This window comes from Mesocricetus auratus, unplaced genomic scaffold, assembly GCF_017639785.1.
Source record: "Mesocricetus auratus isolate SY011 unplaced genomic scaffold, BCM_Maur_2.0 Super-Scaffold_100008, whole genome shotgun sequence".
Lineage (NCBI taxonomy): Eukaryota > Metazoa > Chordata > Mammalia > Rodentia > Cricetidae > Mesocricetus > Mesocricetus auratus.
The window spans coordinates 35,905,343-35,920,247 of NW_024429192.1; the positions used below are offsets into that span (position 1 = coordinate 35,905,343).

The window sequence follows — 14,905 nt, forward strand, 5'->3', positions numbered from 1 at the left end:
GCTGAGGAGACGCCCAGGCAGGGATGCTTCTCATTCACAAACCTCCTCCTCTGAGCCACGCCTTCTCTGCGCGCCCCGCCTACTTCCCGAGGTCCCGCCCACAAACTTCGTGCCCCTCCCACTTCGTTCGCGGCCCCATGGCATCCTGGGATATGTGGTCTTCCGCGAGCGCGGCCTCCCGCAAGCGCCAGGCTCCGCCTTTCGCCCTCGGGACGCGGTGACGTCGCATCCCTCCCGTTCCTTGCCACCCTCCTCTTTCGTTCGGGCGAGCCTCCGTCTCAGACTTCATAACTCCTTTTACGACACCGACTCTCAGAGACAGCCTCGGCTCCAGGTCCACTTTTCGGCACAGTGACGTGGACGTCAACAGCAATGGCGGAAGGAGAAGAGCTTCTGCCACTGTCAACGTCGGGCGGGGACAGCTGGTGAGTGCGAGCCCAGGTTTAATTCCCAGCGGCCCCCTCCCTTCTTCTTCCCGGTCCTGCACGTTCCGGAGCTGCCGGCTGGCCGGGCGTGCAGCGAGGCACCTGTCCTGCTCCGGGTCTCCTGCCCCGCCCCCTCCGTCTCCGGGTCCCTTTGCCCGTGGGCTCCCGCAGCCGGGGCGGAATCCCGGGAATTCCTGGGTCGTCCCGGATCTGCGCCTGCCAGGTCCTCCCTCTTGGTCCAGCAGAGAGGGTGGCTTCAACGCTGGGTTCTCCGAGTGCCTAGCCAGGGAGTTGGAGTGGGCGCGCTAAGGAGGAAGTTGCTTGATGAAGAGCTCAGACCATCTGAAGCAAGACCTTTGGCAGTGCAGAGGTTGGGAGACACACCCAGCAGAATTCAGTTTTGTTTTTGTTTTTTAATTAATTTTGTTTGTCTCCCGACAGTCTCCAACATTTGTCTTTCTCAAGTGTTATTTTTCCTTCCCACCACTTTGCTCACAACTTGATTTCATACCTTTGGATGGCGTATTAGATTTTGTTATTGTTTCTTCCAAGCGTTTGCATGTCTGCCCCACTGGGACTGTGGGGCGATTTTGCGTTTTAAGGGACTCATGTAACTTTTTGTGTGGCTGAGGATGGCTGAACATCTATCTGATACGCTTGCTTTCTCATGTTGAGTTATAGGCAAGCTCCGTCTTTCCGGGTGTATGTAGTGCTGGAGACTGAACCCAGGTCTCAATCTCTACCAACTGTATGTAAACCCAAACCCTTCCAAAACCTTTTGGTAGGCATTTTTTTCCACTCAGCATCATTAATTTATTGGTAAACGTTTCTACTATTGAAGTAGTTTGATCTGTTGATCAAAGTATATTGATCGCATGTAATACTCATGGATTTTTTTTTCTGTTCACACTGTTTTTACATTGATTATGCTACTGTTTACCTAAACACAATGCAAGGAATTGGTAGACATATACTTTACTAACTGAGGAAAATGGGAATAGTTGGAAGGGATAGATAATACAGTAATTGAGACTTTCACCCCAGTTAGTGGACATCGGTATTTTAGTGCAGGTTTTATTGAGTGTAGGGGAAAATGTAAATCTTGTTTCTTTCAAGTAGCTTTTAGTGGACAGATGAGACAGAAGCCACCTCAACATACATTACAGAAGTTTCATGGAGGCACTGGTCTGTGTTAGACTCTGAAGATTTAGTAAGATTTACCTTAACGATGTTCAAAATAAGTATAGAGCTACAGAAGTAAAAAAAATTTCCTTTTGCCTCATTGAAAACTAAAAAAAAATAAAAACTTTTACTGTATTTTTAAAAACATATCCAATGTGTTATTTAACATGTACTCATTATTTAAAATTTTTTTCATTTATGGCAGGGTCTCATTGTGTAGCCCTAGCTGGCTGTAACAATCTATGTAGCCTTGGCGGGACTCACAGGGATCCACTGACCTCTGCCTCCCAAGTGCTAGGATTAAAGGTGTGCACCATTATGCCCAGCTTCAGTTTTCCATTTTTACCCATATGAAGAAGATCAATACACTTTACACTTATACTGAATTTCAGTTGCTCTAGCCACATGTCAAATATTAAATACCACACTACATGACTAGTGTAAGTACTAAATAGTATCGTGCCATTAAGATAATAGAAAAATGGCAGAAGCAGGGGCTTAGGCAAGAAAACTAATGATTTGTTGGGAGAGTGGTAACTACAACTGCTTAAGAGAAGACAGGTATAGAAAATCAGTCTGGGGATGACGCTGGAAACCCACCAGAGGGCCTCGTACATTGTAAACACACTGAGCTATATTGCCAGCTTAGTGAGGAGATTTTAACACATAATGGAAACTTTTTAAAAATCAGTGATACAGAAATTTCTCGAACGTGGCCTTTCTTGTTATAGCCTTAAGTTTACAGTTTGGAAAGATTGAATTGTATTATAAACTGCCTTTAGTCAACTGATTGAGGACTATAGGGGTGGATTTTTCTGAGTTAAAGCAATGTAAGGAGGAAAGTTCTTAGGTTGAGGTGTTTTTTGTTTGTTTTGGCTTTTTTCAAGATAGTTTTTCTCTGTGTTACATCCCTGGCTGTCCTGTAAACTCACTCTGTAGACCAGGCTGGCCTTGAACTGACAGAGATCCACCTGCTGGGATTAAAGACATGCAGCACCACCTCCCCGCTGCATTTATTCTCTTAAAATTTCCTTTATAGTCTGTGTCTTAGTTAGCATTACTTTTGCTATAATGAAATGCCATGACCAAAGCAACTTGGGGAGGAAAGAGTTTATTTGACTACATTTCCATATTGCAGTCATTAAAGGAAGTGAGGTCATGGACTCACACAGGGCAGGAGCTGATGCGGAGGTCTTGGAGGGGTGCTGCTTACCAGCTTGCTCCTGATGGCTTGCTCAGCCTGCTTCCTTATAGAACTCAGGACCACCAGCCCAGGGATGGCAGCACCCACAATAGGCTAGGCCTTTCCACATCAATCACTAAGAAATGCCCTACAGGCTTGCCTCCAGCCTGATTTTATGAAGGCATTTTCTCAATTGAGGTTTCCTCGACTTGGATGACTTTACCTTGTGTCATGTTGACATAAAGCTAGCCAGCATCGTATATTTGGAATGGGTTCCCACTGTTACTTATTTTATTTCCATGAATGCTTGTTATGATTTGTAGTCTCCCTCCATCTCTTCTACCCTTTCTTCTCTCCAGGCCCCTCCCCCCACAAATTCCCATAGAGTAAGGAAAGACTTTGGGATTGGGAGTCATATGTAAGTAAACCCACTTTTCCTCGAGTGCTTGGTAAATAGATTGTTATGTGGCATCTGAACAGGGTGAGATATTGGGAAGTGAAAGACAAGACATCCGACTGTTTGTGCTAAGAGAATGCATCTGTCGCCTTTATTGCGGGGGGGGAGAGAGAGAGAGAGAGAGAGAGAGAGAGAGAGAGAGAGAGAGAGAGAGAGAGAGAGTGTGTGTGTGTGTCTGCCGTAAGGAGTGAGAGAGAGAGAGAGAGAGAGAGAGAGAGAGAGAGAGAGAGAGAGAGAGAGAGTGTGTGTGTCTGCCGTAAGGAGTGAGCAGCCTTATATACAGACTTACAACGCAGTGAAGAAACCCCAGGTGTAAGAGCTCTTGTTTTCCTTGTGCTTGATATGGATGGCAGTTGGGCAAGGCTGGGGCTGTAAGCCAGGACTAGAGAACCGGATGCACCTGTGGCTATCAGCTGACAAGCAAAGCACAGAAATCTGTGGGGGCTGGGACCCAACATTGCTACAGAATTGTTTTTAGTTTAGCTTTCCTGTTTTAATTTTTCTTTGTCACGTGTAAAGTTTTCCAAAGTGTATTGTGCATATTACCACCAAACTCATCCTTATGAGTACATATCAAACTAGGCTGGACATGGTGGCTTACTCCTAATCCTAGCACTATTCACTCAGGAGACTGGTGCAGGGGAATTGGTGAAAGTTCAAGGCTAACCTGAGCTACACAGTAAGTTTTAGGGCAGCCTAAGCTACAGAGTGAGACCTTGTCTCAGAAACCACAGAGCATGAAATAGCCAGAGTATGAGGAAGAAAGAGGTGAAAGGGGAGGGAGGGGGAAGAGAGGAAGGAAGGATGCAGGGGGAAGAGAGGAGAGAAAAAAACATAGGTCCCTGTCCTTAAGGAATTTATGATCATAAATTTAAGAACATAAACTACAGTGGGCCTGATTGGACATGCCACTCTTGAAGAGAGTTTGAAGCCAAAGTGAGTTCCAGGCCAGCCAGGGATACACTTGTGTGTATTTACTGGGTTTTAGGTTTTGTTTTGTTTTGTTTTTTTTTCCAGACAGTGTTTCTCTGTATAACAGCTCTGGCTGTCCTAGAACTAGCTCTGTAGACCAGGCTGACCTCAGACTCACAGAGATCCACCTGCCTCTGCCTTTGGAGTGCTGGGATTAAAGGCGTGTGACACTACTACCCGGCTTAATTATGTTTTAAATCACCAGTTCTTCCTAAATTTAAACATATATTGGAATTCCCTTGGAGCTTATTAAAAATGCAGGCCCATTTAGTAGCTCTTAGGTGGGATCTGAGATTCTTCATTTCTGAGTAGTTCCTGTGTGATATCAGTTCTGTTTGTTCATGAACTGCATGCACTTCAGTTTACTAGATATGGATAAAATATATCTCGGAATGAGTAAGTCAGAGGAATTTATTTTCTCTATTATGTTATTTCTATATTATTTTATCTAATCACATAGCTCTATTATTTATTTAACATTTTTGTGTACATATGTGTGTTCATGTGTTTAATTTATTATGTGTGTGAGAGACATGTAGAGGTCTGTCAGGAGTCCATTTCCCATCATGTGTGTTCTGGTTATTGAACACGGGTAATGAGGCTCAGCAGAGAGCACATTAACCACTGAGCCATCTCACTTACTACTTTATAGGTAGGGAACTTCTCAAGGGGAATGCCTGGTAGCAGGTAGCGCAGTAAATGTTTGCTGGATGAACATATGTGACCCATGAGCAATGCATACCAAGCTATTGTTTCATATACATTTTAATGTTCATGTTCCCTTGAGCTAGTTTCTGGCTGGTATAATGCTCATTCCTCTTGGAAAAGAAGACAATTTGTTTAAGCTTCCCACTTCTCTAGAAGTAGTCATGCAAAGTGAAATCCTTCACAAAATGTTTACAACTTAAGATGATTTAAAGGTAATTTAAAAAACTAGTCTAGAGTTTGAACAGATAAAATCAAAGTTAAATTCTTTTTCTTTTGATTTCTTTTTTTGTTTGTTTTTTTTTTGTTTTTTGTTTTTTTTTTGAGACAGGATTTCTCTGTATTGCTTTGGAGCCTGACCTGGAACTCGATCTGTAGACCAGGCTGGCCTCGAACTCACAGAGATCACTTGTTTCTTCCTCCTGAGATTAAAGGTATATGCCACCATTGCCTGACTCATATACTTTTATTTTCTGAGTATTTCTTTATTAAATATTCCTTAGAGATCCAAATCTATAACCAAACTTTTTTCTTTTAATTATATGATTATTGGCATCCTGAACTTATTTAATCCAAAAAACTTTACTCAATATGTTCTTTAATTCGTGATTCTAAGGTGTTGCTGGACTCTTCAAGTATTAAACTTTTTTAGTTGTAAAAGAATCAGCTCTATAAAGAAGCACCCACAATTTAATGTACATCTGTTATGTACAGCCAGTTTATGAAGGGGACAGTTGTGAAGAGAGTTGATAAAACTGTGCTTGGTAGAGCATTTCTGCCACACAGTGCTGAAATGTGGCATCTGTTTGGTGTCACCCAAAGACAATACCCAGCCTTACATATCAGAAAGCAAAATCGTTTAGCAAAGCATTCATGGCTCGACAATATCCACTGAGTACGCTTTATATCAGGCTGCTGGGTCAAGTTTCAGGGGGAAAGTGCAGTATTAAAGCCAGAGGTGGTCACTGTAGTGCCATGTTCTGGTTGCCTCAACCCATCGTTTTGTCAGAAGGAATCATAAAAAGTAGTGCCGCAGTGTGAGGCCAGTTGTTCTCATGGGAGCCTGTGAGGAGGTTATTTCAGATTCAAACCATACCAGGTGATAGTTAAGAATTTTAGAAAGGAAATGCAAGCAAAGTTTATAGCATTTGTGTGGAGCTTTTCCTGCTACATACTAACGTGCACACCTACAGACGGTATGCATCTTACAGTAGAGTTTTAGACAGGAAGCTAAGAATTACTGTTAATGCCTTCTTGGAGGTGAGAGGGTGGACATAGAGGTCATGTGGCAAATCCTGTTAAGGGAAGATTTGTGCTTAGTTAATGTCTCCTTCCTGTAAGCCCTGTTCTTATACTGACTGCGTTTGTCTTAGCTGTTTCCCGTATCTTCTAAGAGACCCCCTCAAGAAAGCCCTCATAAAAACGTGGATCAAATGTTGAATTGGCTGTGTGTCTTGGAAGGCACAGTATTCAAAGGTATATGTTAACTAAATGTGGACCTGTATACATGTAAGGACACCTGTGAGCCGTGTACATCACTAACTCTCTAATATCTATAGAAGAGACAATCAGTATTCAAAGGTATATGTTAACTAAATGTGGACCTGTATACATGTAAGGACACCTTTGTGAGCCATGTACATCACTAACTCTCTAATATCTAGAGAAGAGACAATTCATGACGTGATAGGACAATAAGGAGAAATTTATGTATAAGTATACTATTAATATATATATGTATGTGTACATATATCTCTATAGGCCTTTTAGTCTCATGATATTATGTTCTCATATCCCTGCTCCAGATCACAGGGGAATTTTTTTTTGTGTGTTTTTAGCCTTAAAGTATGGTTACATGTATCATCTAAATAGAAAATAAATTTATTTGATGTTATATATTAATATTTAATATTATATATTATGCATATAATATGTACATTAAACTTAATAAGAAATCTGTCATATATTAAAATGTTAGTTTATTTTTAATTGTGGTACTACTTAGGACATGTGCACAATTAACACTATTTTGATAACCTTAACAACTCAACAATTTTTCTGTTGCTTTTATTCCGTGATGGAGAAATAAGTAACTTACTTGCTTTAAATACATAGGAAACTGTGTATTATTTCCCCTGTAAAGAGTGTCTGTTGTTTTTAGTGTGTGTGTGTGTGTGTGTGTGTAACTGGCTTGCTTCTTCTGCCTTCATGTGGATGCTGGGGTTGACTCAGGTCAGCAGGTGTGAGCAGCAAGCACCTTTACCTGCTGAGTCATCTCACTGGCCTTCTCCTTTGTTTTAAAGGATAAAAGTTATGAAAATGCTCCTTAGGAGAATATGAATATTCAGGTGAATACCAGAAATCCTTCTTGGTTTGTAACAGGGTTTAGACTGGTCTAGAGCCCAGTATGTAGGCCCGGCTGGCCTTGAGTTTGTGGCAGTCCTCCTGCCCCAGTACTAGGATGATATGGGAACCAAGACAACCAGCGAATACCAGAACTTCTTGAGATTTGTTTTATAAATTCCATCAAGATTTAACTACCAACATGAAGATACGTGAAAGCCTCTCTTATCAAGTAAACCTTGATCAGTGCTTGGAATCCAGTTTTAAAAAGTGAATCTAGCATATACATTCCTTGCCAAAGTAGAATTTTTTTTTAAATCAGTAAAGTGCTTTTGTAAAAGATTACCTAGATGTTGCAAAATGATCATTTTCCCCCTTTGGTCTATTTTTTTCCAAGACAGTATCTTCAAGGAAAATAATACTGTTTTGTTGTTGTTCACTTTTTAGTGATTGTACTTCGGGTGAATTAGAAATTTGTAATGGAGCTGGGTATGGTTGGTGCATATTTTTTTTATATTTTATTTTTAAATTTAAATTAGAAACAAGGTTGCTTCACATGTCAATTTCAGGTCCCTCTCCCTTTTCCTCCCCTCCTCCCGTGCCTTCCCACCAACCCTCCCCCCCCCCATCCTCTCATTTCCCCAGGGAGGGTGAGGCCCTCCATGGGGGTATCCATAGTCTGTCATTTCATCCAGGGCAGAGCCTAGACCCTCCCCCAAGAGTTCAGAGTGAGAGTGCAACTCTCATTGTTGGATGGGAGCCCAAAGTCCATGTGTATACTCGGGATAAATACTGATCTACTGCCCAAGGCTCAATAGATTACCTAGACCTCCTCACTGGCACCCACATTCAGGGGGTCTTGATCAGTCCCATGCTGGATTCCCAGGCATCAGTCTGGGATTCAAGAGCTAACCCTTGTCAGGTCAGCTGTTTCTGGGAGTTAAAACAGCCCAGTCTTTTTTTTTTTTTTTTTTTTTTTTTTTTTGGTTTTACAACACAGGGTTTCTCTATATTGTTTTGGAGGCTGTCGGACCAGTCCGGCCTTGAACTCACAGAGATCTGCCTGCCTCTGCCTCCCGAGTGCTGGGATTAAAGGCATGCGCCACCACCGCCCGGCAACAGCCCAGTCTTAACCCCTTTGGTCATCAGTCCTCCCTCTCTGTCACTAGATTTCTTGAGTTCAGCTCAGTGCTTAGCCGTGGGAGTCTGCCTCTGCTTCCATCAGCCACTGAATGAAAGTTCTGTTTCTCAGACTCTCTGGCCATGGGATTGTAGGCTGGCACTCCCCAGATCTATGTCTAAAATCTACATATGAGAGAGTACATGCCATGTTTCTCTTTTTGTGACTGCGTTACCTCGCTCAGGATGGTTTCTTCTAGTGCCATCCATTTGCCTGCAAATCTCAGGATTCCATTGTTTTTTTCTGCTGAATAGTACTCCATTGTGTAAATGTACCACATTTTCTCTATCCACTTTTCGGTTGAGGGGCATCTAGGTTGCTTCCAAGTTCTGGCTATTACAAATAATGCTGCTATGAACATAGTGAAACAGACATCCTTGTTATATGAATGGGCATCTTTTGGGTATATGCCTAAGAGTGGAGTTGCTGGGTCTTGTGGTAGGTTTATTCCCATTTTTCTGAGGAATCTCCATACTGATTTCCAAAGTGGCTGAACCAGTTGGCACTCCCACCAGCAATGGAGGAGTGTTCCCCTTTCACCACATCCTCTCCAGCATAAATTGTCATTGGTGTTTTTGATTTTAGCCATTCTGACAGGAGTGAGATGGTATCTCAGAGTTGTTTTGGTTTGCATTTCCCAGCGCACACTTTTAATCCCAGCACTTGGGAGGCAGAAGCAGATAATCTCTGAGTTTGAGGCCTGCCTGATCTACAAAATGGGTTCCAGGACAGCCAGGGATATTGCACAGAAAAATCCTTTCCTGAAAAATGAAAAAGAAAAAGAAATTTGTAACGGATACAGGAAATGTCTTTGACAGACCTTGCTATTTCCATCCCACTCTTCGTTTTAAGCAAACAGTTTTCTGGGTTTTTAATTCCCAAGTAAATTGCTCTTACTGAAAACATATTTCTTTATGGAAAGTGGGCTGGTGAGATGGCTTAGCAGATAAGGATGCCTGCTGCCACGCCTGACTTCCTGAGTTCCCCAGGACCTATGTGGTGGAGGGAGAAAACTGACCCTGGAAGTTGTCCTGTTGCCTCTGCGTATGTGCTGTGGCATGCGCACACGCTCTCACACGCAAGCAAACCAGTAAGTAAACCCAGGTGGACAGGAAGCTGCACGCCGGCTAGGAAGCTGCTGAGGACTTTATCTTGAGAAAGCATGGGGAAAAGAAGTTAGAGCAGTTGGAGGTTACCGTTCACCAGTGGAGAAACTCCTTTGCAGTTCTCTATGGAAAACGTTAGAGCAATCACAGCTCAGCTTCACACATGCAACTGTTAGTTGCATAGTAACTCCCTGAGTTTTCCCTTAGATGAGCAAGGGCTACCATGGGTACCATTTGGTGCAACTTGATTTCCATAGCTTGTGAGTAAAAAAAGAAATCTTAAAAAAAGACTTATGGGCATTTGTTCCATTTATAGTTAATTTTAGCTTTTACAGAACTGAATTTCTGTAGTCTCTCTATCCTTTTCCTGTTGTGTAGTGAAGAAATCCTGTCGCTGTCACATTTTTGTGGGATGTCTGACCAAAAGAAGTATGTTTAGCATCGTCTTTACTTGATACAGGGTTCTGGTTAACACACATATTCAAGAAAGGATTGCATTATTTGATAAAAGAGTCTCTCAGGGCTGCTTTTATAGACATAATCCTAATCATAGTTTTATTAAGTTTTAAGCTAACAGTGTGGTGTGTTCCCCTATGGCTTATAAATATACAATCCAGTAAAATACTTAGGACAGTCATACCTATTCTGACACTAACCCAGATGACAAGATTTTATAAATAAGTTAAGCTCTCAAATGACTGTGACTTGTCCAGGGCTTTCTGAATGTCCCATGCTTTGATTTTGTTGAAATTCCTAGAAGGTGTTGGTGGTTTGAGATTGCATCTAAAAGTAGCAAGCTACACAAAGCACCTTATGGTCACAAACTATCCATAGCTATTGTGCAGATGAATCTGTAACAAAGCTGTCTATTTGTGTCTCTACCAGCTGTCATTCAGGGACAGTAATTTATAACCAGCATGCTGACAATCACAGCAAAATAAGTCTAGAAGAGTTTGGTGCTGCTGTCCCATGAGCTGTGCAGTAGGGAGCATCAGAAGTACAGGGCACGAGTGAAACCTTGAAACAGCTTGCAGCATACTCCTGTCATACTGTTGGCCAGTGCGTGCAGCTGGCTGGCTGGTTATTTTAGAGGCAGAAACAATCGGTCAGGCTTAAAGCTAGCAGTGATGTATACATACGAGACACACATATGGAGCCGTCATGCCTTAATGTGAGCACACAGTGGCTTACATCTAGACAAATCTGAATGAATGGCAAGCCAGTAAGAGCTGCTCCCATCTCTTTAGTAGATTTGCTTCTTAATTCTTCCAGAGCTCTTTAAGTTTAGTAGATAGTCATAATATCCATCCCGAAACAACTCAAATGCCCATCATCATATGGGCAAACAAATATGACTTCCTGGTTCTTACAGTCTTCCACACACTCTTCTATGATGTGTCTAAGCCATAGACACAGGAACTGTGATGTAGTTCTGTCTGTTGGGGCTGGGCTCCCCACAATCTGTTGATCTTAGTATTTATCATGTTGTGGTTTTCTGTGAGGGTCTCCATTTGTTGTAAAGAGAGGCTTCTTTGCTGAGGGGTGATTGCTACATTTTTCTTTGAGTATAAGGATAAGATTTAGAGGGTAATAAGGAATCATGGTGGAGATAGATTCCTTTCTAAGATCCCTGATCTTACTAGCCTCAGGAAGTTGGTTAGGTTCCAGTACCAGGCTTCAAGTTCAGTTAGACAGCGGTTGACATATGAGTGTCACATATAGCACCTTTATGTATATCTTGTCACTCTGGTCATTCTCATGCTTCGTAGGTGTTGCAGCTGAGTAGGACTTTAGTTGCTTCCCTCTGATGGAAGTTTGCATAGTATTTTCCAGAACCATGAAAGGGATTACAGGAAAAAGACCTTCAGGTCAGATTGAGCTCAAGCCATCCCCATCCTGTGTCTTAAGTGAATGGTGCCTCCAGCAACAAGGGCTCATCCTCAATTCTGCAGAGGTAACCAAGGGCTACATTGGTAATCTTTATTGTTTTGGAAGTCATGTTTTCAGTGATTCATTGAGTGGTTTATTTAAAAATGATTATAGTTTTTTTCCAGTTGTATTTACTAATCCTAAAAGCATTGGGAATTCATCTTAAGTTTGGAAGTGGATGGAGTTCATGCTTTTGTCTCCTATACAACTGTGTATGTATTCTGTGTGTTCCAGTTCCTGTCTGATAGAAGAGGATCCAACTCAGTTAATAGCTGGGGTATGAGCTGTGTCTGCCTGGCTATAATTCTAAAGCAGCTTGGGTTAGAGTGCTTTGATGATTTTGCCAAAACTTCTGATGAGAGGAAATTTTATTGCATTTTATTTTGTAGATAGTCACTACTTTCTTTCTGTTTTTAGGGTGTTTGTTTTTGAGACAGGGTCTTACTCTGTAGTCCAAGGTGGCCTTGAACTTTTACAATCCCCTTGCTTTTTAGCCTCATGATTCCTGGGATGGCAGGTGTGGAACCCAGTGTTGGACTTTTATTTGTAATTATGTTATTGGTAGATCATTGAAGCATCCTGCTGTGTAGTAACATATGTTACAGGTTTAGAGTTACAGAGCCAGGAGGAAGGTGGTTTTTCTCTGTATTTCCAACCACAAGGCTTTGTATTTGCAGTGCTGAACTTGCTGAGAAAAGGGCATCATTACTTATTTTTATGAATAAAGCTTGTACTTACTATTTTGGGACTTTGTCTGCCTGTCTAGTACATTTGTATGGAGCTTTTAGCTTGTAAGGTCAGTTCAAAGTTTCGTGTAGTCAAAGAAGACTGAAGAAACTACAGCTTGCCTACTCAAACCTCGGCAGCACCAGTTAGATTTGTAGGCATCCTGTGTTCCAAGGCTGAGGGTTGAGCCTCTTTGAGGGCTGAACGATGTGTGAAGGTCCCGTCTCTGCTCCTCCCTCTGTTCCATCTTCAACTGAAGTGTTTGCAACTCTTTGCTACAGTGACAAATGGTGGTGTTTAAAGTGTGAAAGCTGAACCCTTGGCTTCCTCAAAAGGCTCTGTTGTTTTAATTATTTAGGTTTGTGGAAAGTGTCTTTACCACTTCAAGTACAGTCTCTTCTGATCCCTGTGGTACTTGCTTACAGTTGAACCGCCTCCATAGATGGCGGTCCCCTGAGCACAGCACCACAGAACCAGCCTCAGCTACATTAATAGGTATGCTTGTATACTACGGTGATCCTGAAAGTTCTTAAAGAGTCGGCATTTTGACCAAATACTAGTTTTGCTGTCTAGAACAGTAAGGTATTCAGCAGAGCTACTTGAAAAAGAAAATAAGGTTTGACACTAGAAAATTAGAAAAATTCTAGTTCATTTATGTTATAAAATTCCATCTCAATTAAAGGATATTTCCCTCATTTCATTTAGATATTTGATAAACATATGGTGGTTATTCACCGTACATACATTACCTTTTCTTAGTTTCATAGCTAAAAAGCATATTTCAAATTCTGAACTGTCTTATACAGCTTGGTAGCATGAACTAGACAGACATCACCCTTCACTAGTCCTGTACCAAGCTTGAAAACTCCCATCCCACTTCCTTTTCTTCCAGCTTGGTAGTGATTATTTGCAAGAGACCAAACTATGCCTTCTGTGATCCCAGTGAGTCCATGTGAATTTGGACTTTGTTGAGGGACACTGCACATGACCTGTGCTGTTTCTGTTTTTGTACCTGAATGGTTCCATTTTCATTTAATTCCTTTCTGTTAAGAGAACAGCCTATTGACATGTGAACATTTAAACAGTAGTCTTAGAATCGTATCAGGATGGGGAGGTTTAAATTATTCAGTCATTGATTTTTCTAAAACTACAGAAGTGAGACAGCACCCCGATTTCCTGATCCTAGCAACCCTACCTTTTTTTTTTTTTTTTTTTTTTTTTTGGTTTTACGAGACAGGGTTTCTCTGTATTGTTTTGGAGGCTGTCGGTCCAGCCCGGCCTCAAACTCACAGGGATCCGCCTGCCTCTTCCTCCCGAGTGCTGGGATTAAAGGCATGCACCACCACCTCCCAGCTCAACCCTGCCTTTCTTAAATTGCTTCAAGAATGCTGGAAATTGCCGGGTATCGGTGGTGCACACCTTTAATCTCAGTACTTGGGAGGCAGAGGCAGGAGGATCTCTGTGAGTTCAAGGCCAGCCTGGTCTACAGAGCGAGTTCCAGGACAGCCTTCAAAACAATACAGAGAAACCCTGTCTTGAAACCCCCCCCACAAATGCTGGAAATTATGACTGACTTATGGTTTTTTTTTTTACATTTTTTTACAGATTCTAGTAAATGCTAAAATAATAAATGACTGAAACCACTATGGACACCCCCATGGAGGGCCTCACCCTCCCTGGAGAAATGAGAGGATAACGGGGGTGGGGGTGGGGGAGGGGAGGGCACGGGAGGAAGGGAGGGAATGGGAGAGGGACCTGGAACTGACTTGTGAAGCAACCTTGATTCTTATCTAAATTTAAACTGGAAAATAAAATAAAAAAAAAATAAATGACTGAAACGTCTGAAATTCCTAAGAATTGATTAAAGTGGTAGTTCTAGCTACAAAGCAGTTCATGCCTTGTGGAAGTTCTTAACTTACTATCCTTTTTGTTTGTTTGTTTGTTTGTTTGTTTTTTCGAGACAGGGTTTCTCTGTATTATTTTGGAGGCTGTCCTGGAACTTGCTGTGTAGACCAGGCCGGCCTCAAACTCACAAGAGATCCGCCTGCCTCTGCCTCCCGAGTGCTGGGATTAAAGGCATGCGCCACCAACGCCTGGCCTTAACTTACTATCTTAATCATTACAGTAGAAACAAAAATTAACTTCATACTTTTCTCCTCGGACTTAGTAGATTGAATATAATTGCCTCCTACTTTGCCTGATAATGTTATCACTTGTTTTGTTCTGCTGACATTTATCAAACACTTCTTGTAAGTCAGGCTCTGCTCTGTGAATAGCATTGATAGAAGTGTGCAGAAAAGTCCTGACTGCAGTGCTTTGGATGTCTTGGTGGGATTTTAGGTTTGCATACTGTTATGGGTATGAATTTGGAATCCCGACCGCTAAAATTTGTCTCCTGGCTTTGCTATCAATTATAGCCATGCGTTGATATCACATCAAACACAAGAACAATTATTTTTGATGTCACAGGATTGTTACTTCAGTAGTGTCACAAGTGTTCATAACCATCTTTGCCTCATTTTTCATCATAACTGTAGATTGGGATGGTTGTGTGTTCTGTAGTCCCAGCTCTTAGAAGGTGGAGGGAGGAGGAACAGACGCTTAAGTTTCAGGCCAGCCTGGAGTATATGAGATTCTGTTTCTAAGCAAACAATAAGTGACTATGTGTAGAATTTTACAACATTGCCCCCTTTGCTG

At 41.9% G+C, this 14,905-nt stretch overlaps 1 protein-coding gene across 2 annotated transcripts in view; it reads left to right on the forward strand.

Annotated features, from left to right (window-relative positions):
• The first annotated feature begins 233 nt into the window (after positions 1-233).
• The window catches only part of Tbc1d23 (TBC1 domain family member 23), a 53,191-nt gene continuing 38,519 nt past the window's right edge, over positions 234-14,905 (forward strand). For both annotated transcript variants that reach the window (XM_040750634.1, XM_040750635.1), the window contains exon 1: positions 234-425. In XM_040750634.1, the coding sequence (XP_040606568.1) occupies positions 373-425 (53 nt within the window). In that variant the 5' untranslated portion in view covers positions 234-372. The remainder of the gene's footprint in view (positions 426-14,905) is intronic.